This window comes from Myodes glareolus, chromosome 16, assembly GCF_982192425.1.
Source record: "Myodes glareolus chromosome 16, mMyoGla1.1, whole genome shotgun sequence".
Lineage (NCBI taxonomy): Eukaryota > Metazoa > Chordata > Mammalia > Rodentia > Cricetidae > Myodes > Myodes glareolus.
Window position 1 is genome coordinate 48,461,746 of NC_142041.1, and position 25,302 is coordinate 48,487,047.

Below are 25,302 nucleotides of genomic sequence, written 5' to 3' on the forward strand. Positions count from 1 at the left end.
CAAGATCATCCTGTGGTCTCAGGGGATCACGTGGCTTCACACATTGCTCATATTGACAGAGTCCCTTCATCTGTGGTTGACATACATTAGCTGAGCTATGATGACACTGCTCGCCATGGGTTGGTCTGGTGATTAGGTGTCTGCAGTGCAGATTCACAGTATTTTTGTTCTTTGAAAAGCAATTACTGTTCATCCTAAAAGATGCCATTAGCCCTGAGAATGCTGCTTACTCTCTCTCTCTTCCTCTGTCCCTCTCTCCCTCCCTCCGCTTCCTTCTCCTCCTCTTCCTTTTCCTCCTCCTCCTCCTCCTCCTCCTCCTCCTCCTCCTCCTCCTCCTCCTCCTCCTCCTCCTCCTCTTCCTTCTCCTCCCCCCCCTCTCTCTCACTTTCTCTCTTTCCAGAAGTGCTGCCTTGAGTTCTTCTGTGTCTCTACTGGTCCAAAAAAGAAAGAAAAGAAAAGAAATCCTCACCTAGACACTGAAATAGTCCAGTGTTATGCTATGTAGCAGTTTTAGTTGCTGTCTGAGAGAACGGCAGAGACTTGCCATGTGCGGTTGCTGCCATCCACCCCTTACCTTGTGTCTTTCTCTCATTCTGCTTCCTTCTGTTTCAGCTAGCCGTGAGGTGGCTGGAACACAACTGTCATTACCAGCATTTGGACGAGCTCCTGCAGTACATCCGCTTTGGACTAATGGATGTGGATACCCTCCACACGGTTGCCCTATCCCACCCCCTGGTCCAGGCAAGTGAGACGGCAACTGCCCTCGTCAATGAGGCCCTGGAATACCACCAGAGCATCTATGCCCAGCCTGTGTGGCAGACCCGCAGGACCAAACCGCGGTTCCAGTCAGACACTCTCTATATCATTGGTGGGAAAAAGCGTGAGGTCTGTAAAGTCAAGGAGCTTCGGTACTTCAATCCCGTGGATCAGGAGAACGCTCTCATAGCCGCCATTGCCAACTGGAGTGAGCTGGCTCCTATGCCAGTGGGAAGGAGCCATCACTGTGTGGCGGTCATGGGGGACTTCCTGTTTGTAGCAGGAGGGGAAGTGGAGCATGCCAGTGGCCGGACCTGTGCTGTGAGGACTGCCTGCCGCTATGACCCTCGCAGTAATTCCTGGGCAGAGATAGCACCCATGAAAAACTGCCGGGAGCATTTTGTGCTGGGTGCCATGGATGAATACCTCTATGCGGTAGGGGGCAGAAATGAACTGCGCCAGGTTCTGCCTACAGTGGAAAGATACTGCCCCAAGAAGAACAAATGGACTTTTGTGCAGTCCTTTGACCGATCCCTTTCGTGTCACGCTGGATATGTGGCTGATGGTCTTCTTTGGATATCAGGTAGAATGTGCCTCCTATGTTGCATTGATTGGAAAGCGCTTTTGCTGTGGCTTAAATTTAAAAGTCATCTGCTGGAAAGGGGCCCTAAGTAATGGAACGACAGAGCTAACAATGCCATTTTAGCTAACTAACCATCATTTATCGAACACCTACTCTATAGAGAACAATGTAATTGAAAGTAACTGGCCTTTTTGTCATTTTTCAGAGGGATGAGTATTGCAAAAATTCAGGATGAAAATTAGTGGAGCTAATTTTCATACCTGTTTCTCTACCAAGCTTCCTATTGGTCATATTGTCAGCTTCTGAGTATCTGTGGGGTGAATCTCACAACTAATGTTTAACCCAAGACCTTTGCTTTGCCTTACACTCTTGGCTGCCCAGCTGGGAGCCATTTTGTTGGAAGCAGGAAAAATAAAGCCCTAGTAAATCTGTTTTGCTGAGTATAAGAAGAGACTCTCATCCAGGGATTAGCTATGCTGTGTATTGCAGGAAGGGATTAAGTTGATGAAAATAGCTTTGGCATTATCTATGAGTGTTTATCGGTGGTGACATTCATTCCCGTTTACTCTCCCATTCTTGCCAACCTTTCGAAGGAAGTTTAAGGCCTATTTAAGTTCAGTCTTTTCTCTTGTGCTTACAGAAAAAGAGAATGAACAGGGCATACCAAAGCACAGCTTCAGCCACCAGTCACTCATTGCTCATCCTTTTTATCCACCCCCACCCCGGCTTTCTTCAGCCCTGTCCTGGCAGCCATGATGTTTTTACAGAAGTGTATGAGGCCTATGTTATCAGACTCCCAGTATCAACCTGTGTTTCCTATTCTCAGGGGGAGAAGTTGCCTTGTCTCTCAGTTGGATGAGACCCATTTTGTAAGCCAAATAGAAATTGGGTTTCTGTATCACCAAGGTCATATGACAATAATAGAAAGATCCTTAGGTTAAATATTGAAGGGCAGCATTGGTGTTCTGACTTAGAAAAGGCAACCATGTTAGGAATTGATGGCGCCTTGGATTTCCCCAGCTGCCATTTCCAGGTTTTAAACATCCATTTGGGTAAAATTATCTGTAAATTAAATTAGTTTTGGCTCTGTTCATTTTTCCTTCTACTATCTTCAATAACCCAGGAGACAGAGTCTCAGCTTCTCAGGCTGGGGCCTCAGTTGTTCTCATTGATGTAACCTCTTATACTGAAATTTAAGTAGTTTATGAACTAATGCATAAAATATGGAATAAGAACATGCAAAGAGAAAAATAGGACCCCAGTATTTACTGGTCCTATATGCAAGCAAAAGCATTAGACATTAATGTATATGTAGATACATTTAAATAAAATTCTTACTTATTAGTGACTTCTTTCTTTTCCTTTAAATATTTGTTGAAGAAACTTCAAAATGGCTGCAACTTAGTCTTTGCTAGTAACAGTAACAGGTCCTGGCTTCCCTGGACACAGAGTGATGTTGGGTTTATGAAATCAGTACAGTTTGTATTTTGTCCCAATCTGCATTTCTTCCATCGACTCATTCGGTTCACGTGTTGTTAATGAAGCGTATTCTTAAATTTTGCAATGTGCTAAATTGTGTATGACTTTCACATAAATACTTTAATAAGTATATCATATGTGGCACTACAAAACTAGCTTTTAAAATATCCTTGATTTTCCTTTGCCTAGTCATAAAGCCATGACTACTCCTTGTCCCTATCGGTGAGCCTTAGGGGAACAGAAGCTCAAAAACCTGGTCAGACCTACCATCCTGAGATCAAGTGAGCTTTCCTTTTGATAAAGGTTTATGTGCTTCCCATTCCATTTATTAAATCTATCACCTTACCGAATATCTCACTGCCATCTCATTTTGCTTCACTCCTCCTGTGAAAGGAAATACATTTCCTTTGTTCCTTGTGCTAAAGAACGCTACCGGTGTTAGCCATATTTAATGAAAACAATCAGAATTTTCTCAGGCCTGTTTCTCCCTATTGTGCACTTGAGAGGAGAAGCTCACTTTCCTGTGTAGAGCATGAGACCTTTAATTGGGAAGAAGAGGAAATCGCCAGTGACATTCCTAATACCTTCAGTCATCTGCCTCTTTCCTCAGGCCTCGCTGATAATAAATCAATTGTGAATTTAGCCATGAATCGGAAAGGCTGGCCGGATTTACTCCTGGGCCCCTTTAAAGGAAGGCAGGACTAGTTCATCGTCCTGACTCTGATTTGGAAATGTTAGCTTGATTTCTTGGAACAGATGAAGATGTGTGAAGCTATAGCTTAAAGTTGGACAAGTAATCAAGTATTTCCAAAGGATAGAGGCTTGAGTCACTGACATCCTCCCGGTAGTTTGCAAGTTCTGTCTGAGGTAGGGGTGGTGTGGATTGTTGAGCGTGGACCTTAAAGGCTTAGTTCTGTTCCATAGAGCACAGACTGAATGCGCCTTCAAAGAGTTGGTATTTGTAGCATGCCCATTCCCTCTCTGTTCTCCTCCCGTACTATCTATCCATCAAAATGCCCGTAGAAGGCATTTCGGAAACTGTCCATGGCTTGGCTGTATGACAAGAAGGGAATTCGAAAAGCTAGGTTGGATGGATATGCCCATTAGCATTTAATTTAAGGTGTTAGGGACAATCAAATTTTAAAGGCTTCTGTCGCATTTGACACCGTGACCCAGCCTGCAAATGCTCTATCCCATTTTGATTTGAAATCCGCAGTTCTGATGTGAAAGAAGCATTAAATGTCTTGTAGCTGTGTTTGAAAATCCACGCCCTCTGTTGTACAGGCCAGCATGTGAACTACTGAAAAACTCCTTTTGTGTGTGTGAGGGAAAATGGATCTGAGCCCGTCTCGCAGAACTTGTCTGTTTATTGTTATCAGATAGCAGCAAGGTAGTGAGATTCTAACCATGAAATGAGTGTTTTAACACTAGAAAACAAGACAAATGGTCCTGCAATTACTCAAGAGCATCATGTCATGCCTTCTTGATTCTCTTAGTAAGTGCTGTATTCTAAATATTGTGGGGCAGTGCCATAGGTAAATATGATTATTTCAGCAAATTTACCTCCTGCCCTCTAGGAGCTGACAATCAATTTCTTGTCTTTTTTTATTTGTTTGTTTGTTTTTAAATATAGCAACCAAAGAAGTTTTGTTGACATTTCTTTAATTTCCTAACAACTGTGCTTGTTTTCATCTCAGTTGGTTTTATATGAAGCTTCTATTGTTTCATTTTAAATCACTTTTATTCGTTCAAGTCTACTGAAAGAATTTTGGGTTTTGTGTTATCTACTAAGATTAAGAATAAGGTAATTTTAAATAATGCTGTTAAAATGTCATAGCTTTGGTGTTTCTCTAGCTGCAAAAGATATTATTTTGTTTGCATTTAAAATATTGGCAATTAAGAACAGGCATGGCTGTGGTTGGGATGTGAAACATTTAGACAATGAAGTAGCGTGACTCCCAGGTTAGACGATGAAGTAGAGAGACTCCCAGGATAGACAGTGGAGTAAAGTGACTCCCAGGTTAGACAGTGGAGTAGAGTGACTCCCAGATGTGAAACTCGCCTCACTCACCGATCACGAGATGTGAAGCAGGGCTCCTGGCTTCTCTACCTCCTATTGTGGCCTCATGCTAGAGCAGCAGAGTTGGGTCTGGTAGGCAGGTGCAGCCTGTGATGATGTGGTACTCCGAGTATTTCCAGGGTATAGAAGTAATGTCAACAGCAGAAACTAATGTTCAAGGAGGCATGCGAAGTAGCCTCTTGGTCCCAGTGGCCCCAGCTCCTGCTTCTTCCTGTCTTTTATTCTTCCTCCCTGACTTTCCTCTTGAACATCATCATGGGATCACTTTGGTAACCGCTTGTCTCTTAGGAACTGCTGTAGTGGAAACACCCAGCTTCCTGCTTTGCTTGTGTGGTTGTCCTTCAGTAACCACAGGGGATTGGCTCAAGAACAGACACACACACACACACGCGGGGGGGGGGAGGGGGGGGAGACTGCCCATAGAAATGTTCTCAGATGGGAGATAAGGGGTTTCAGGGAAGAGAGGGGAGAGATTATGTAATTATATTATAATCTCAAAAATAAAAGAAAAAACGGGGAGTGGAAATCCCTCATATGCCCAAGTTCCTTATTGAAGATGGCATAATTTTTGCGTAAAGCCTGTGCACATTGTCCCACATACCACAGTGCAGATGCTAAGAAAATAGTTAATATCGAGTATTGTTTAGACAACACTGGCATGGAATACTATATATGTATGGTACCTGCACAGTTTTTGTCCAATATTTTGAAGCCACATTGAATCTGTAGGTGCAAAAACCATGGGTCCAAACGGCTGACAGTTCTAGTCAGTTGAGATTGTTAGGACTGTGATTGGGAGCATCTTCTCAGTTCTCCAAGCACGAGACGCTTCTCAGCTTGCTGCTGCTGGGAGCCCTCTTTCCTACTCTCCTTCACTGGCTTTAACTTGCCTCCATTCTTTAAGGCCCCTCCCTCTGACTTAGACAGAGGACTCTGTCTTCTGTTTTTCAGTGCAAATGCAAGATCACAGTCTGAATGATGGATATTGTGAGGCGACAGATGGGCAGCGGGCAAGACATGGTCTGGAAAGGGCCCAAGGGTACCATGTTAGGAAACACAAGTAATGAAGACACTGGGTCGGCCCTCTGAAAGCATGAGATACCAGAGTCAGTAAGGGAGGGGATTTTGAAGTAACCAGATCCCAAACAGGAGCCCACAGTGAGTGAGACTTGTGTGGTATCACAGAAGTACCAGTCCAGAATACTTTTTCCCATTATAAACTGTCAATGGAAGGTATTTCAGATGAATGGAAGCCGGAGAGAAGCAGAGTGCTATAGTCAAGGCGCAACGAGGAAGTAAGGAGGTAGAAACTACAGGTACAAGCTACGCTGGCTGCTTTCCTGTAAATCCCACAGATACTGTATTATTGAAATTTCATCCCTGAGTCAGAGCTCATCAGACAATGTTATTGTTTGGCTTCCCCTATCCTGCCTATGGCAAGAGATTGTACGCTTTGTGGGGCATACATAACTCAGTCCTGTGATAGGAACATTTTTCCTTTGTTTATAAATAGTTTTTGACTTTGAGAAGGGAAAAGGAGTTTAGAAGGATAAAAAGGAAATCAAAAAGAAATTTATCTTAGAAAAAAAGAATAGTTAAAAAAAGAAAATCTAGATCGACGAAGGAACTTTTCTTTTTTAAAAAGGATGTAAAGGCATTAAGTAAACTTGTTAGTTAGGAAAGATGTAGGAAAGAGAGACTTCCATTTTGTTGGAAAAATCTCAGAGCAATTCCCCAGCACCAGGAATGAGAATCCTGGGTACTGACAACAGATGTAAAGTCCTGATGGGCAGGAAGAACTGGGCCAGAGAAGAAGAAAGAGATGCTCTAGCACTGAGCCCAAAGAAGGGAAATGATGGTGTAGTTTCTGGGTACCAGTGGAGGAAGATGTTAGCTATGGGTCCAGGTACCCGTCCAGAGAGATGATAGGTGTGGTTCTGGGTACCAGTGGAGGAAGATGTTAGCTATGGGTCCAGGTACCAGTTCAGAGAGATGATAGGTGTTGCTTTGGGTACCAGTGGTGAGGACCAGAACCTAGGAGTTTCCTTGTTGATAGATTCAAATGAGATTTTGATGAGGACTTTTGTTGAGGTTGTGCCTTATCAAGTCCTAGGTGGAGGGCCTGAGGATAGGACCCCGGAAATGTGCTGAGGGAAAAACAGGGAGCAGACAGGGGGTTTTGTTGTTTTGTTTTAATGAAGTTTTCAAAACCTTTATCAATTTGGAAAACTTTTTGTCCTGTTCTGGTAATGTAAACAGAGAACTGGGAAAGGCATCTCTTTACATTTACTGATGATAAAAGGTTCCCAGGCTAGGAATAGCTCAGGGGCTCCATCAGAAAGGAGTTTAGCAGCCAGCACCCCAGCTAATCAAACTGGGCCACGGTTGTTGCCCTGGGTTCCAGGAGGCACCCGTCACACAGGGAGCGACATAGGCTGGGGCTTCATAACTTGTACTTCATTCAGCTTGAAGGTTCCCAGTCAGCTGGAGTAGCCAAAAAGAAATCTATGTTATCTTAGAATCTAGGACCCAGGCGGCCCCAGTCGCTGTTTTCCTCTCTTACTTCTACTCAAACCTTAAACTTCCAGACATCTGAAAGAAATGAAAACAAACCTTGCTGGTGGACTGAGATGGAAGCCAAACAGAAATGAGTTACCTACAATGCTTTAAAAAAAAATTCAAAGTGGTTTAAAGGAAGGAGCATTCAGATCTTCTACATCCTGAAAACCAGTGAACACCTTTCTCCCCACCTCACATAGCAGAGTCCTGAAGAGTATTTTGTTTGTCTTTATATTGCTGTCCAGAAAATAAAGCATAAAGTGCCCTGGTGGTTCCCTTGTCAGAGAGCTAGCATTTGACAGGACTTGAATTCTGTTTCTGGTTTTAAAAATGAGGGTTTCCCTCTAAACAAGTGGTTCTTAATCTGTGGGTCACAGCCCCAATGGGGGGGTCTCTTATCATATATCTTGTATACCAGATATTTACATTATTATTCATAACAGTAGCAAAATTACAGTTATGAAGTAGTAAGGAAATAATTTTATGGTTGGGGGTCACCACGACATGAAGAACTATATTAAAGGGTCGCAACACAAGGAAGGTTGAGAACCACGGACCATACAACCATCAGTTGTTTATTGTAACATGAGGGCCGGCTTGTTGGGGTTTCCGTCCCGCCCGGTACCCCAACAGCCGGCAAATCCCAAAGAGAAATTACACACAGGACTCCATAAGGTTATAAACTGATTGGCCCATTTGGTCAGGCTACTTATTAGCTCTTATAACATATATTACCCCATTATCCTTATCTATTTTAGCCACATGGGCTCAGTACCTTTCTCAGTGTGACAGCTTACATGTTGCCTCTTCGGTGGTCTGTGCAGGAGTGGCTGAGAGAGAGCTTCTGCTTCCAGAATACTCCCAGTCTCTTTGCTCCACCCCTACTTCCTGTCTGGCTTTCCCGCCTATACTGCCTGCCTGGCCAATCAGCGTTTTATTAAAATATGATTGACAGAATACAGATAATTCTCCCGCACCAGTTTATCGTTTTTAGAGAAGGTCTGAGAAACACACGCTAAATTATTCTTTTTTATTAGCCAATCAATTAGTCATTTTTCCCAGTCCAATCGCAGTTTCCTCTTCCTCCCTCCTCTCTTCCCAGCCCTCCCCCATCCACTTCCTCTCTCTTCCTTTCAAAAAAGTGCAGGCCTTCCATGTATCTCAGCCAGCCGTGGGCTATCAAGTGGAAGCAAGACTAGGGCACCTCCTCTCCTATACAAGACAACCCAGCAGCAGGAAAAGGTTCCAAGAGCAGGCAACAGAGTCAGAGACAGTCCCTGCTCCTTCTGCCGGGAGGTCCACAAGAAGATCAAGGCACACGACTGCAACTCATGTGCAGAGGGCTCAGATCAGTCCCATGCAAGTCCTCTGGCTGGTGGCTCAGTCTCTGTGAGTTCCCCTGAACCTAGGACAGTTGACTCTGTGTCTTTCCCAGTCCCCATGGTGTCCTTGGTCGCTCTGACTCCCATAATCTTTCCTCTTTCTCATAAACAGGATTTTCTGAGGTCTGCCTAGTGTTTGGCTGCACACACTTAAATTATTTTTTTAAATATTTTATTTATTTATTTATTTATTATGTATACAATATTCTTTCTGCATGTATGCCTGCAGGCCAGAAGAGGGCACCAGACCTCATTACAGATGGTTGTGAGTCACCATGTAGTTGCTGGGAATTGAACTCAGGACCTTTGAAAGAGCAGGCAATGCTCTTAACCGCTGAGCCATCTCTCCAGCCCACACACTTAAATTATAAATAGAACTTATCCCTAAAGTAAATGATACAGAGAAAAATGACGATGCCCTGAAATGCTGATATTTGTTATTGCTCATTGCCTAAAAGGATTCTTTTAAGTTGAAAACTCCACCGTTTCTTCTTCCAGAAAGAGCAGCTTTTGGTTTGATGATTTCTTGTGTCTCTACCACAGAGACAGAAGTAGTGAAGACAGCCGAGTGGGGGTGCTCTATAAACATGAGAGATGTAAGATGCTTAGAGCTACATCATAGCGAGTGGCTGAAGAGGACAGTTAAAGATCCAGTAAGAACCCAGCAAAGCCAGAGACTGCTGCATGGAGGTTGTGACTTGAGACTGCAACCCTGCTCACAACGTGCAGTTTCTCTGGAGGTGGGATTCTGAGCGATGAAAGTTACAGTGAAGTTTTAATGAGATTTTAAATGGCAGGTTCCCCTACTTGACATAGCATTTTGGTAGATTTCACTTATTCAAAACAGCACATGGTAGGCAGTTTACCTATTTCTAGGTTGTATATTTGTTCTGGTTCATGCTAGGTGATAGAAGAATCATTAGCAATCTTTTATAAATACTTTGTAAGTTTGAGACTGTCCTTCTTACAGGTTTAGTGCATTAGTTACACAGCCATTTGTGTGAGCTTCTTAAGTGGGACAGAATTCATAGAGATCCTAGCTTTAATTTAGTACATGGTTAAATGTGTTATTCAACATGCCAATATAGTATAAAGATACCTGTTATAACTCTTTATACAGCATTAGAAACATCATAAAATATAGGCGTTTTGTGGCTTATAAAAATAGATAATAGAAATGTATTGTTCTTGTTGGGTATGGAGACTCGTGCCTGTAGTCCCAACATTGGCACAGAGGAGGATGATCTGGGAGGACTGTTATGAGTTCAAGGCCAACCTCAGCTACATAGTATGTTCCAGTTTAGCTTGGGCTAGAAAATGAAATCCTTTCTCGAAATAAAAAAAATCGAACTTATTTGTATCTATTCCAATTGTGCCACTTTTCTCAAGGGGTAATAGTGAGTTTAGTTCTATAAAAATGATTAATATGAGCTCATACATGATGTCGTCATTTTCGGGGTAATTAAACTGTGAGTGTGAAATTGGAATGAGTTTAAACAAGAGGAAATAGAAACTATTAAAGAAGAAAAAAGGCCAAGTGAAGTAGGCAGTTATTCTACTTATTTAAAAAAAAAAAAGACCTCTGGGTCCTGGGGTGATAGCTCGGCATGTAAAATGCTTGGGAGGACCTGCTTCTTCAGAATCCAAGGAAAAGCAAGCCAGACCTCGGGGCAGGCACTTGACATCCCAGTGTTGGGGAGGTGAAGATGGGCAGAGTCTTGGTGTTGCTGGCCAGACTCTCGCCTATTTGGTGTGCTCCAAGTCATTGAGAAAACATGATTCAAAAAAAAAAAATCTCCAAGCAGTGGTGGTGCACACCTTTAATCCCAGGACTCAGCACTTGGAAGGCAGAGAGGCAGGTGGATCTCTGTGAGTTCAAGGCCAGCTTGGTCTACAGAGCTAGTTCCAGGACAGCCAGATCTGTTACACAGAGAAACTCTGTCTCGAAAAACCAAAGTAAACAAACAAATAAATAACAATAAAGCGGGTTTTCCCTGAGGAATGACACCAGCTTCCACACACTTGTGCAAGCGTACCTCCACATACGAGCATACATTTAACATGTACATACATACCCATACAAAGGAAAGCAAATGATGGTACAGGAAATAGCATTCAGAATGCAAAATGCATTCACTATTTCAATGTCCTTCACATGGAAATGGTAAGAAAGTGTGACATTGTGACTATGGAGTTGTAGCAAATGTCCACTCCTGAACTGTTTTTGTTCCCTGGGTGTTAGTCGTCTCAGCCTCTGAGGGAGGTCAGGATCTTCATTTTGCTTATGAGGAGCCTGAGACTGGCTGTGGTACATGGCTCCCAAAGACAGAAATTTTTCCCGATCTTCCTCCTCTTCCCCTAGGCTAATGTGAAGGTGGCGCTGTGAGCATGCAAGACAGCGTCAGAAAACTCAAGCGACTTTCCCTCAATCCTCAATTTGCAGGCAGGATTGTCCCTCTTTGGAGCATGGAGAGGGTCCAGCTCTTTGTCTCTTGCTGTCCGTTGTGCCTTAGCACTGTCTATGCTAGGCGCCACAGGCCTCTCTTCCTAGGATTTAAGCAGAGGACCATCTACTCATCAAAGATGTATTTCTTGGTTTTGGAAAATAAAAGCAGAGACTGTGAGATGATTCAGTTGGTAAAGGTGCCTGACCACGCCTAATGGCTGAAGTTTGGTTCCTTAGTCCTCACATGGTGGAAGGAGAGAACCTACTTCAGTCAATTGTCCTCTGTCCTCCGTGTGCATGCCCTAGCACAATGCATGCCTTCCAACCAACCAATGAGTAAATGCAATTAGAGAAAGAAAAAAAAAATAGCATCAGACTAGGACCTACTCTAACCGAAGTACAAGAAGAGCTTTGCTAACCCACTGCTTTGTAGGGGCTGTCAGGATCGAGCTATTGTTGCCCTGCACACTGTGAGAGTGTTTAGCATTTCTTGGTAGCAGAGACAAAGGCTGTGTGGCAGTCACTTGTCATCCTCTCTGATAGGCATCCATCCATTTGACACAAGTTTTGTGGAGAGCTGTACAGAGAAGCGTAAGAAAAATGCTTTCCCCTTGTCGCGATGATAGAATGTGCTTCTCACCCGTGGTCGCCTGGTAGTAACTTCTCATTCCTCCTGGCAGCTTTTAAAGACTTATTTGACTTTGGGGAACCTGCAGTATATCTTTAAGGGACAGTTCAAAAGTATACGGCAAGGTTGCTCACTTTCCATTTTGGCTGAGAAGTCTTAACTTTGACTATGACACTTCAAAGTTAGAGGAAACTTGGTTTTAAAAAATGGATACTGATATGAGGTGGCATATTTAATGACAGCCGTATCTATGGAAAGCTGTTAAGATGCAGATTATCCCTCCTGGGGTGGGGGAGAGAGATCAAACTGCCAATCTATAAAATATACTCGATAGAAGAAGGCATGGAATCTATCTCTGCGAGTGCTTTGATTGCAGGGGACAGTGCAGCAGCATGTGGCGTCGTAACCCAGAGCACACAAATCAGCTTGATGACTTTCAAAGCCAGGAAAACTGCTGCCGGCAAGGGTACTCCAGAGCAGGAGAAATTAAAACATATAGAGACTGTTATTAATTTCATATCTATTTTTGTATAGTCAAATCTGTATGCAAATCCTTAGCATCTCATTTTAGCAGATTAATCTAAAGTGAAGAGTGCCGTGTGAAGGGAATGTAATAGCGGAGCTCTCCGGAATAAATGTGGGCTGAAAACTTGGATGCTTTCTGGAAAATTTATTTTTTTTTTGTACTTCGGAAGAAATGAATTTGTTTATATGCTCATTTGTAAATTACTTCAAAATGAAAAGCAATAGCGGCAATTCCCCTGTCTCCTTTTGCAATCCCAACTTGGTGAAAGTTGCAGCCCTAGTTCGTCAGGCACCTCCTGCGTCTTCCCATTCTAGAGGTAATCATGCAGATAACTAGCTGGGACCTCCATCTTTATTCCCAACTAGTGATCCAATATCTCATTCTCAACAGCATCATGCGAGTGAAAAGTTCTGTGTAATGCTGAGGAATCTAATTATTGAGTGCAGATTAATAAAAATCACATTATGAATGCATCTGTGGAAGTGAATAAATAACGGCTCTGAACAATAATTCTGAAGAGCATGGTGATCAGTTGTGTACCCCATGTAGCTGAAGGGGTGCGGTGGTCACACTGTAACTCACTGATTATATATTTATATACTATACTGATTGTATATTTAGTCTATGATGAGCAGATTCAGATATACATAGTGCTACAAACACGTTCAATATTGTCATACAATGGATAGTTTACAGTGGTGGGTCTTAGTTCTGATCCATATTTCTTTTTTTAAAAAAACATATTTATTTATTTATTTATTTACTATGTATACAATATTCTGTCTGCGTGTATGCCTGCAGGCCAGAAGAGGGCACCAGACCTCATTACAGATGGTTGTGAGTCACCATGTGGTTGCCGGGAATTGAACTCAGGACCTTTGGAAGAGCAGGCAACGCTCTTAACCACTGAGCTATCTCTCCAGCCCCCTCTGATCCATATTTCTAAAAAAAAAATGTAGAGATGCTTTCAGAGTTTCATAGTAAGAACTGGGAGCATGGCTACTTGCTTGATTTCAGTTAGAGATGTCATCAGATGTGACCTGGACATTAATCTGGTAGTTATGACCCTGATCACAAGTGCTGGCAATCATTCTGACCTTGAACACATGTGTGGACTCAATAGATTCATTTATTCTTATGTGGTTATGCCAAAAAAGAATTCTTCCACATTCCTTTTTAATCAGATAGGAAGCAGAGATCAGGAGTAAAAGGAAATGCACCTCTCTATTTGTTTTGGTGTACGCCTTGACTCTATGTTGGGATTGTGACGTCATGTTTCTTAAATGTCATTTCTTTTCAGTTGACTCTATTTTAGAAATGAGACATTCAGTAAATTCAGAGAAAGCTTTTGTAAAGAACAGGAATCTCCTCCCTCTCTGTTCTCTGTAGACGAAGCTTTTGTTGATTTTAAAAGCGGTGCCTTACTTTCTATAATTAATATATACTTTAAAAGGTGATTGAATCTGGCACCCTAGACCAAATGAATATGGTATGTGCCCACTCATAACTGGATACTAGCTATAAACAAAGGACATTGAGCCTATAGTTCACGATCCTAGAGAAGCCAAGTAATAAGGTGAACCCAAAGAAAAACATGTATAGACCCACCTGGAAATTGGAAACAAACAAGATCAACTGACAAAATTGGGGGCATGGGGGCAGGGAGTAGAAAAAAGGGGAGAAGGTGAAGAAGAGGGGAGAAGAGAAGGGTTGAGGAGAACTTGAGGGAATGGGATAGTTGAGATGGTGGAAGGACAGATATGAGAGCAAGGAAAGAGATATCTTGATTAAGGGAGCCATTATTGGGTTAGCAAGAAACTTGGCTCTAGAAAAAAATCCCAAGAATTCACAAGAATGACCCCAGTTAAGACCCTAAGCAATAGAGGAGAGGGTTACCAAACTGGTCTTGCCCTGTATTCAGACTGATGATTATCTTAAATATCACCATAGAACCTTCATTCAACAACAGATGGAAAAAGAGGAAGAGTCCCACATTGGAGCACTGGACTGAGCTCTCAAGGTCCAATTGAAGAGTAGAAGGAATGAGAATATGAGCAAAGACATTAAGACCATGAAGGGTTCATCCACTGAAACAGTTTACCTGAGCTAATGGAAACTCACCAACTCCAGCTGGACAGAGAAGGAACAAGCATAGGACTAAACTAGTCCCTCTGAATGTGGTTGACAGTTTCATGGCTGGAGAAGACTGAGGGGCCACTGGCAATGGCACTGGGATTTATCCCTACTGTGTGTACTGACTTTTTGAGATCCTATTCTCTTTGGATGTATTCCTTGCTCAGCCTAGATGTAGTAGGGAGGGCCTTGAACCTTCCACAAAGAAAAGTGCCTTACCTTCTCTTAGGATTAGAGGGGGTGGGGTGAGAAGGTGTGTGGAAGGAATGTGTGGGGAGAAGGGAGTGGGAATTTGGATTGGTATTTTTTGAAAAAAAACTAATAAAAATGTGATTGAAGGCTACAGAATTAAAAACTAAAAAGAAACTCTCCAGTTAATACTAACCACCATTAATTACATGGAGGATCCAGTTTTTTTTTATTAGGGTTTTGGAAAATTATTGACTTGGACCAGAGACCATCTCTTATGTATCTAGTAGTATTGGCATTAATTGACTGTTCTAAGTCAATTCGAGTTATTATTCTTCCTCTGGATTCTGGTTCATTTACTTCTTGGGGATGGAGCTGATGGTAGAGACCTACTCAGAGCATTTGAACTACCAGAACAAAGAAACAAATAGCTGGGTGACACAGACCATGAAAGAAGACAGAGGTGAGGGTTTGGAAACATGGGTTTTCTTCAGAAGCAGAGTGTGCAAAGGATGGACTTTGGAGCAAAGAAAGGCTGCTCGGTGGATGCAGCAAGCACATGCATTTGTTCCTCAGTGTGCAATCTTTCCCCTGTAATGAGGCCATTTGAATTTGCTAGTTGGTACCTATCAAAATCAAACTCCTTTACTCTACTAAAAACTGAGGACAAGGACATCATTTTCCTCAGTGATATTTCAAAGAGATCTAGGTCCTTAAAAAAGATCTTCTTGTTTCCTAAAAGTGGCAAGTGTCTTAAAATAATTGACATTTCAAGGAGACAGAGAAAGTCATTACAACTATACCTAATCTAAGTGATTTTTTTAAAAAGCCAAGTCGGGTCCTAGCATCAGAAAGCAGCCTAAGTTAAGAAAATGCTAAAGCCTTGTGGTCAGTTCTACAGCTATCTGTGTCTTCCACATTAGAAAAACCCTATGGGAACATCTTTTCCAGCCGGTCTGATTGTGAATTTATATTTAAGAATTGAGTCTTTCTGATTCATATTAAGAATACCCTTTTACAGTAGTATCTGAAACTACTTATGGGTGATATTTATAAAGATAGGTTTGGAATCCTCATATTCCCATTATCACATGGGTTTAAAATACCTCACTTTTTTAGTCCTTAGAGATTTTCCTTAAAAAATTTCCACCTAATAGTAAAAATTAAACTAAAATTAAAATGTGTTGATTTTATGGGGCTCATTGTACAGCATAACTGTGAAGAAAAGCACGTATGCCGGCAACTTATCGAACCATACCTGAATAGGGAAGTGAAGAAAGAGACAAAAGACAGAAGATAGAATCAGGAGGGCTCTCAGCGAATACTGCAGCAGCCTCAAATTTATTTCTCATACCCTTTTCATACACAAAGCAAAAACGGGAGGGCAAAAGACTTCCTTACTCAAGAAATGAACAAGTGTATTCACCTCCTTAATTCTCAAAACACCTAGTAACCATGCCTTTTGCCAAACATCCTGTTAATTGCCCATATGGAGCAAGAACAAGCTTGACTCTCTGACCTTAAGTCAAGATGGAATAGAGTCACTGTGGGCTCCCACACATGTAAGAGCTGAGTACCCCCCGTTTCGAGTGCTTGGGATTAGATGTGTTGAGTCATTCAGATTTCCAGATTTTTGCTTAGTTGTGTACCTATGATCGGATGTCTTAGGGATGGCAACCATTTCTAAACATAAAATTCATGTAACCTTATATACAGAATCTGAAGATAATTTCATACAAATTTCTGGTGTTCTTGCTGTGGCATCTTACTGGAGGCGAGATGTGAGGATTCCCACTGTGTCATCATATCTGCATTCAAAATGTTTGGAGGCTTTTAGGCTTTAGACTTTTAGACAAAGTATCCTCAGCCTATGTGGGGACAGGTAGGAAAAACAGTTAAAGTATTGACTTTCATGGTTCCTGGTTAGGCAGATAGTCTGTTCTCTTAGATATGAGCACTGTAAAAAAAAGGCCATTTTACAAAGTTGACTGAAGTCATTGCACTGGGGAGGTTTAAAGTGTGCTATCCCATTTGGTGGTCATTAGCCGCCAGCTCCTCTTATCCTGTTTAGTGTTTGGAAAGCAGCTACTGGGTTGTATCAGATGCACCCTGGATTTTTGCTGTGGGACAATGGTTTTACCCTTTAAAGATTTGTTTCTTGTACTGGTTTAATAAAATGCTGCTTGGCCAGAACCCAGGCAGGAAGTATAGGCGGGGCAACCAGGCAGGAAGTAGAGACTGGGCAAGGAGAATGGAAATTCTGGGGCAAGGAAAGCTCAGTTTGTGGTCATCACCCAGACACAGAGGAAGCAAGATGAGAATACTTCACTAAAGAAGGTACCAAGCCAAGTGGCTAACATAGATAAAAATAATGGGTTAATGTAAGATGTAAGAATTAGTTAATAAGAAGCCTGAGCTAATAGGCTATTCAGTTTATTATTAATGTAGGCCTCTATGTGCTTCCTTGGGACTGAAAGGCTGTGGGACTGAGTGGGACAGAAGCCTCAGTCAACAGATTTTGAAGATTTTGTATGGAAAAAAAGCCCTCAGTTAATTTTATACAGATTTCATATTAAGATAATATTTTTAGCCAGTTGAAAATGTATTATCAAATATAATCTCTTTTTTATTTTTAAATGTGGCACATTCATTGATATTATTATTATTTCCTACTACATAGTACTGGGCCTAAACATCTTTTGATAGATAATGCCTTTTGCTTTATGTGATCCTTCCAAAGAAATAGAAAGCTATCACCTCACTAATGCACAGAGCTGAGAACTCGGAAACTGCCAACTTGGGTAAGGACAGGGACAGTTTATGTAACTCTGTGCCTAGAATAAATTATACAGAGAGAAATCTAATCTGTGTGCGCTGTATTCACCCCACGCCTTTGCCCCTTCATCTGGCCACGCAGAGCAGCTTGCTGTACTGGGGACTACTCATCGTCACTCGCTCACGAGCAGACTGGTACTGAAATGTTTCTGGAGGAATCTGCTTCTTCTACGATATGTTCCTTTCTTTTATTTATTCACCTCTCACACAATATGTCCCAACTGCATTTTCCCTTCCCTCTACTTCTCCCAGTCCCCTCCCCCACTCTCTGCCCTCCCCCAGATCCACTCCTCTGTTTCCCTTCAGAAGAGAGCAGGCCTCCCAGGGACATCACCCAAACACAGCATAGCCTAACACATTACAGTAAGATTTGGCACAAACCCTCAAACCAAGGCGGGATGAGGCAACCCATTAGGAGAAAAAGGATTCCCAAAACAGGCAGAAGAGTCAGAGACACCCCCCCCCACACACACACTTCCACTGAGCTCCACAAGAACGCCCAGCTACACCAGCATAAGATATGTGTAGAGGACCTGATGCAGACCCATGCAGGCTCCTGCCAATCCGGTCTGTGTGAGCCCCTAGGAGCACTGATGAGTGGATTCTGCGGGCTGTGTTCTTGTAGTGCCCTCAGCAACTCTGGCTCCTACAGCCCTTCCTCCTCCCTCTTTAGCGGGGTTTCCCAAGCTGACCGCCTAATGTTCAGCTGCGGGTCTCGGCATCCGCTCCTATCTGCAGCTGGATGAAGCCTCTCTGACGATTGGCCTAGGCTCTGGTCTATGAATATAGCAAAATATCATTAGGAATCATTTCATTGACTTTTTTTTTCCATTTGGCTAGTTGTGTTTATTCTATCCTATGTATTTTGGCTAACCAGCCCCTGGTTTCTGGCCATCCAAGCAGTGTTGGGCATGGGCTCCCTTGTGTGGTAATGGGTCTCAGGTTAGACCGGTCATTGGTTGGCCACTCCCATAAGCTCTGTATCACCATTACCCCAACACATCTGGCAGGGTGGAAGGTTTTAGGGCTGAGTTGATGTCACAGTCACACCCCTGAAAGCCTTGCCTGGTTCCAGGAGATGACTGTTTCAGGCTCTGTATCCCCCATTACTAGGATTCCTCACTAGGGTCACCCTCATAGATTCCAGGGAGTTTCCACTGCACTAGGTTTCCACATTGCTCCCCCATACACCCCAATTCCAGTCATCTCTCCCCACACTCTCTCCTCCCATCCCCCACCCCTACAATAAATTTCTTAATTATGTCATGGGTTCTCTTTGATAGCATACAAAGATACTCAACTGTAGCTCACTGTCCTTTATCTGTTGCTCCTACTTCTTTTGGAAAGGTCTAACATGTGCTACTCCATTACAGGTGGAGTAACTAACACGGCACAGTATCAAAACAGACTGATGGTGTATGAACCCAACCAGGTAAGAACTTGATAAGAAGTCATTGCCTTAAGATGCATCTATGAAAGGTTTCCGCCGGAGATATTCATTAGAATGCCGCACAAATGCACCTTAAGCTACATGGGGGAAAAGAACGAATCTAGGGGAATGCCTTTGGTTCCTCTTTATTACTGCAAAAGTTCAGCTCCTATGACTTCATGCTACATCTAATGACACAGAGCTTTGCCTTCTGTAGAGAGGATTTTGATTGTAGCTACGTCCTTTTGGAAGAGATGACATTTGGGGAAGGAAACATCATGATGACCTTGTTATTCTCAAATCAAATAATGTCATTTGACTTACCATAGCCAACTGTGTTCTAGCATACTATCTAGGACAAAGGCAAATTGGAAGTAACTGAAGGAATCTGAGAATGGTGTGCCTCTAACAGTTCGGCCCTTTTCATGCCGTTATGGTGCACAGTTAATTCTCCTTTTCCCCTAAAATGAGACATGTTTTTATTCTCTTTTCCTTCTAAAAAAAAAAAAGTTTTCAGACAGGCAAAATCTAATGAGTTTTGCCATTTCCATGACTTAGATATCTAAACATTTTTTTTATTGTGACAGTATTCCGAAATGGTGTGATGTGAAGGTTTTATATCCATCAGCTAGCGATATCTGGAGATGAAACAACAGGTTGACTTTGGCAGGCTGCATCTGGTTAGGCACCGCAAGCTTATGCATAGTGTTCCCGGTATTTCTGCAGTATTTTTAACAATGACTTTACTGAGGAGGGCATTTCCCTTTTTAGAAGTCTCTCCTGCTGTTATTAAAAGTTGTAGATTGCAGAGACTGCACGCTCGCGGGTCAGCTGTCTCATGAGGGAGCACTAATTGCAGAAGCCTGAGTTTGGTGCACACATGGTTAAGGAAGAAGACAGCATTAACACTGCTTAAATGAGTTCTGTTTCATGTTTGTACACACATGCTCTTTTTTAAAAATTCTGCTGGCATATTGTTTACGGTGGGTACTGGCAAACATCACATCTGCTTGCATCTTGCTCGGAATCTCAATAACTCTATCATTCAGCCCTGGTGCTTATTTCTCTTCTAGGCCTTTGTGGAGAGTCGATAATGCCTGCCATCTGCCACAGAGCACATCGCTACCTGCCAACAGGCAGGCTGGGGTGACCTCTGGTTCCCCACCACTGATTAGTATTCACACGCTAGCTTATTAGGAATGACCCCACCAGGCCTCTCCTCTTCTTTGCCTTTGCAGCGGGTGGCGGCTCACCTGGCAGGCACTGCAGTGAAGGAAGCTAAAGATATAATCAGGGGATGTAGGCAGGCTTTGCAAACCAGATGGCATCTACAGTCTTGTGGCAGGGGACTGGACTGCTAATGCAAACACTGATTCCTAATACTGTAATAGGTTATCGCAGAGAGAGCACCCAAGATAAGCATCGTCAGAAATTTAAAATTCACTCAAGCATAATGCATTAAAGATATTTCTTAGCAAAATGCCTGAAATCTAGCTTTGACTATTTATTAAAGACCGTATATTTGATTGTAGAGATGCTGTGCTCAGAGGGACCCAACAGGATAAGCTTCTCAAACTAAACAATGTCTTTTTTTTCTGCAGTTTACTCTGAGAAATTAGAAATGAGCAAACACATGCCTATAACAAATAAATGCCACTATATGCGTGCCTGTAGTGAACAGGGTTGCATAGTGTGTACCTATAGTATATAGATGCCATGGTGTGTGTGCCTCTAAGAGATACACGCCACAGTATGTGTTCCTGTAGTGAATACATGCCCCAGTGTGGGAGCCTATACTGATAAGTGCCTATAGTATATATGCCAATGTTTATCCATGCATGTTTGTGTTGTAGTCTGCTTCTTTCTTTGCAGCTTTGTGAACTGGTGAAATTCTGTGCATGCAAAACATCATATGAGTTTTCTGGTTCCAATCCAATTTTGTCTTGGCAAAAGGAAATGAGGTTCTTCCTATATGCCGAATGTCTATGAGGAAGGAAGTAGTTGGGTTTGTTTATTAATCTATCACTCAGTTTACTTGTCTGTCAATTGGTTAAATGCGATTTAAATTTAAAGTCATGGTTGATTCTCGGATAATTTTAAAGTTGCTATTGCATTTTAAAAAGGAATCTTAGGTTAAGAGGGGCTGAACTTAGCATTCTTATTATTGAGGGTGATCTAGAGCCAAATATTAAAGATTTTACCATTCCTTAACATTGTCATATAAAGCTTGACCTTCTACCAATATACATAAATATGTCTAGACCTAGTTATCCTATTTGACAAAGAACATAAATCAGAGTGTTAAAGTGTGAGAAGATTCAGATAGAAAGGAAACGTTGTTACTAAAACAAATTTTAGCTTGTCCTCTGATCTCAGGTTAATTTTGGAGAGAATGGGAAAATTTCCTTCACCTTAATTTATCTGGGACCTTGGTTACTCAACGTGTATATACCCTTGCCCCTTTTATTGCTACACAATCTCACTATGTAGCTTTGTCTGACATGAAATTCAGTATGTAGACCAGGTTGGCTTTGAATTCAACAGAGAGCTGCCTGACTCTGCCTTCTGAGGGCTGGAATTAAAGACATGCACCACACATGTTCTCAAACTCTGTATTTTTACAACAGTGAGCATGTTCTGGACATTTATTACATGTGAGACTTATGATGTGATACATCATAAGTGGATATCATGCAGCCTTTATTGCATAAAGAGATAAAGAAATGAGCTCGGGAGTAGAGGATCGGGGGTGGGAGTGTGTCTGCATGTGGATTATGTCTTACACAGTCTCGATCTAGACTGTTTTTTGCTTGTTACATTATCTTCCACACTGGACCCAGTCGTGTGCTTAAACCGAAGTAATTTCCGTGACCTAAGCATCATGAAATTTAAAATGGCATTGTAAAAGGCAAAATGCCCTATAAAATGCAAAGCCACCAAATTTTCTTTTTTGAAATGGAAGCCACAAGCTAGGACCATGTAATTCTTCCTTGTTGTCACGTATGAAAACCACACCTTTCAACACGTAAATAATATGCAAGTAAGATCATTTGGCATTAGTGTTCTTAACTGCTGGAGAGGCACGCGGCCTTTGCTCTTTGTGAGTCTTTTTAACCCAATGCCCCTGAATGGTTTTTTCTTGTTTGTTTTGTTCTGTTTTGTTTCAGAATAAGTGGATAAGCCGTAGCCCCATGCTCCAGAGAAGGGTCTACCACTCCATGGCCGCCGTCCAGAGGAAACTCTATGTTCTTGGAGGCAATGACCTAGACTACAATAATGACCGGATTCTCGTGCGCCATATAGATTCTTACAACATTGACACTGACCAGTGGACACGCTGTAATTTCAACTTGTTGACCGGCAAGTATTTTTGGTTAAGCAATTTAGAAACAAGCATAGGGGCTGGAGGTTTGATACACAGCACCCTGGTAACAGCTCACAGCTGTCTGTAATTCCAGTCCCAGGGGATCTTGTGCCCTTTTTTGGCCTCCAAAGAGTACCAGGAACACATGTAGTAAGTACACAGATACACACCCAGACAAAACACACATAAAAATAAAATAAAATAAAATAATCTTTTTGAATGTCTAAAAATAAAAACCAAAACAAATAATAGAATAGAGATTCAAAACATCCCCAGACTCGTTTCTTGGACATCTAGGGTACATCTCTACATATTCTGTGAGCAGTGAGTCATCCAGATTGTTTTCGTTACCCAGGAAGACATGCATGATTTATAGCTAGAGTCTAGGCTCCTTCGGGTGGCTGGGAATCTAGTTTCTATTTTGCCTTTGTGTACCTTCTCAAATGACCAAGACAATCATGTCAACTCACTTTTCATCAAGTAATACCCATGTCAGACTTTGATACATGTAGGAGGGAAAAGATACCAAGAATTAATATTTATTTTCCCCCTTTTTAAAAGTCACGGTCTCATGTACATCTGAACAGCTTCAAAGAATTTCTGTTTCCCTTGCTCCAATTTCCCTTTGACTGAGGCTACATTTGTTTCCCACCATGCCCAATTGTATATAGTGCTGGGATTTGAACCCGATATTTCATGCATGCTAGGCAAGCGCTCTACCAACTGAGCCCCAAGCCCAAGAAGTTCCACTTCTCACTACCTGTTCCTCTTTTATCTTCTGGGAGGTCAGGAAAATGGTGGTCTTCATGATTTGTCATGGCTGTATAGTGTGTCTGTGTGCAACCTAGAGATCAGACTTGAGAGCCGCTGTGTGTATTAGAGTCTTTTCGGCCACACAGAGATGCCCTACCTGTACATCTCTGCAGAGCAATCAGAGATGTGGATTCCTCGCAGAAAGGGATGGGGTGAATCAGTAAGAATGCACTTACCCCGATGTCCAAAATGGAGCTGAAAACTTTGTCATTCTTATCGGCTCCTATGGTAAACATCCAGCAATGGCAGGATCCTGGGTGACGTCAGGAAAATCACAGTCTGTAACTGGTGGGTTAGCCTAGCTCCTGAAGACATTTAAGATGCACAGTGGGCATCCAGTCACTCACGGATGCTGCTGGGAGGCCACATGGGGAGCACAACCAAGGATTTTGGCTGCTTTGTATCAAGCTCTTCTTTGCGAAATGATTTGTAGGCCTATTACAAGTTCTGATCTCTCAGGCAGAGTGGCATCTTAGATCCTAGATCCCTGGATCTGTGATTCTGCCTCCAACTTATTTATTACTCCAGTCAATCCCGTGCCAGCTCATCAATAAAAAGAGACTTTCACTCTCTGCTTGCCTGCAGGGGAGCGTGTGTGCTAGTGAGTTATCCTGTCTTCTTTTTTGAAATGGGAGGGGAATCCTTTCATCATTTTGGCGTGTCAGTATCTCGGGATTGTGTAGACTGGTCTCAGCTTGGGAACTTTAATATAATCTTAAAACTGTTGACTATGTAAAGGAAAAAGGGCCGCAATTTTATCTGTGTTTGTCTGCCATTTGTCTTCATTGATGCGGGCATGCCTCTGTTATGCCTTAGGGTTACAATTGTGACTTTTTCAAGTTAAGCACTTGTCTATATTTGTTGGCACAAGTGCTATATGGAGCACAACGGATGTTTTACGTATCTCAAATATCCCCGATTTCCACCACCACGGACCAATGGCATACAGAATAATATGGAATTATTGGTCCTACATAGCTTGCTACTACTATCTGTAGTGCTCCACTTAGTAAGGTGCTGGTAATAGATATTTTGGCCTGGTCCTAACTAGTGAGAGAAGTAGTGGCTGATTCATTTTCGTTCTGGAGACAGTGATTAATTGCTGCAAAATTCCTGTGGAGTATACAAATATGCCACAGGGGGAAACTGTATCCCTCAGTGGCAAAAGGGTTAATTAAAACATGTAAGAAATGAAACTTTTTTTCTTTTTATTCAATTCTCTTTACTTTAGGCCAGAATGAATCTGGAGTCGCTGTCCATAATGGGAGAATATATTTAGTTGGTGGATATTCAATTTGGACAAATGAGCCTCTGGCTTGTATCCAGGTGAGTGGTTGGAGATCCTTTTGAAGTTCGTGCAAGTGGTTCAGCGAGGTTATGTTTTGCAATTCAGCTGCAGAAGGAGAGATTTAATGTGCAGAAAGAGGCTTAAGGTCCCTTTCTCTGTGTAGCTGCTGCAGCCTGTATCCTAGAATCTGGAAATGATGCCTGCCAAATGATTGAGACCTTTTAAAAAATTAAGATGGGGACAAACTTTAAAATGTCTATAAAATATACCAGAAATGGAGAACTTTGGGTAGCTTACCCCCTTTTTTAATACTTTTTTTTTATTAAAAATTTCCACCTCCTCCTATTTCCCTCCCCCTCCTCCCCCTCCCTACCTCTCTAGTCCAAAGAGCAGTCAGAGTTCCCTGCCCTGTGGGAAGTCCAAGGTCCTCCCCGCTCCATCCAGGTCTAGGAAGGTGAGCATCCAAACAAACCAGGCTCCCACAAAGCCAGTACATGTGGTAGAATCAAAACCCAGTGCCATTGTCCTTGGCTTCTCAGTCAGCCTTCATTGCCAGCCACATTCAGAGAGTCCGGTTTGATCACATGCTCCATCACTCCCAGTCCAGCTGGCTTTAGTGAGCTCCCATTAGATCAGCCCCACCGTCTCAGTGGGTGGACGCACCCCTCGTGTCCTGACTTCCTTGCTCATGTTCTCCCTTTTTCTGCTCCCTCATTAAGACCTTGGGAGCTCAGTCCAGTGCTCCAATGTGGGTCTCTGTCTCAATCTCCATCCATCGGCAGATGAAGTTTCTAGGGTGATATGCAAGATAT

General features: G+C 42.4%; 1 protein-coding gene across 4 annotated transcripts in view; it reads left to right on the forward strand.

Annotated features, from left to right (window-relative positions):
- The window catches only part of Klhl32 (kelch like family member 32), a 228,057-nt gene that overhangs the window by 187,496 nt on the left and 15,259 nt on the right, over positions 1-25,302 (forward strand). For 3 of the 4 annotated variants that reach the window (XM_048420226.3, XM_048420227.3, XM_048420228.3), the window contains 4 exons: positions 613-1,339; positions 18,970-19,028; positions 22,193-22,385; positions 24,434-24,528. In XM_048420226.3, the coding sequence (XP_048276183.1) occupies positions 613-1,339; positions 18,970-19,028; positions 22,193-22,385; positions 24,434-24,528 (1,074 nt within the window). The remainder of the gene's footprint in view (positions 1-612; positions 1,340-18,969; positions 19,029-22,192; positions 22,386-24,433; positions 24,529-25,302) is intronic. The other variant, XM_085677288.2, reaches the window with a different exon arrangement.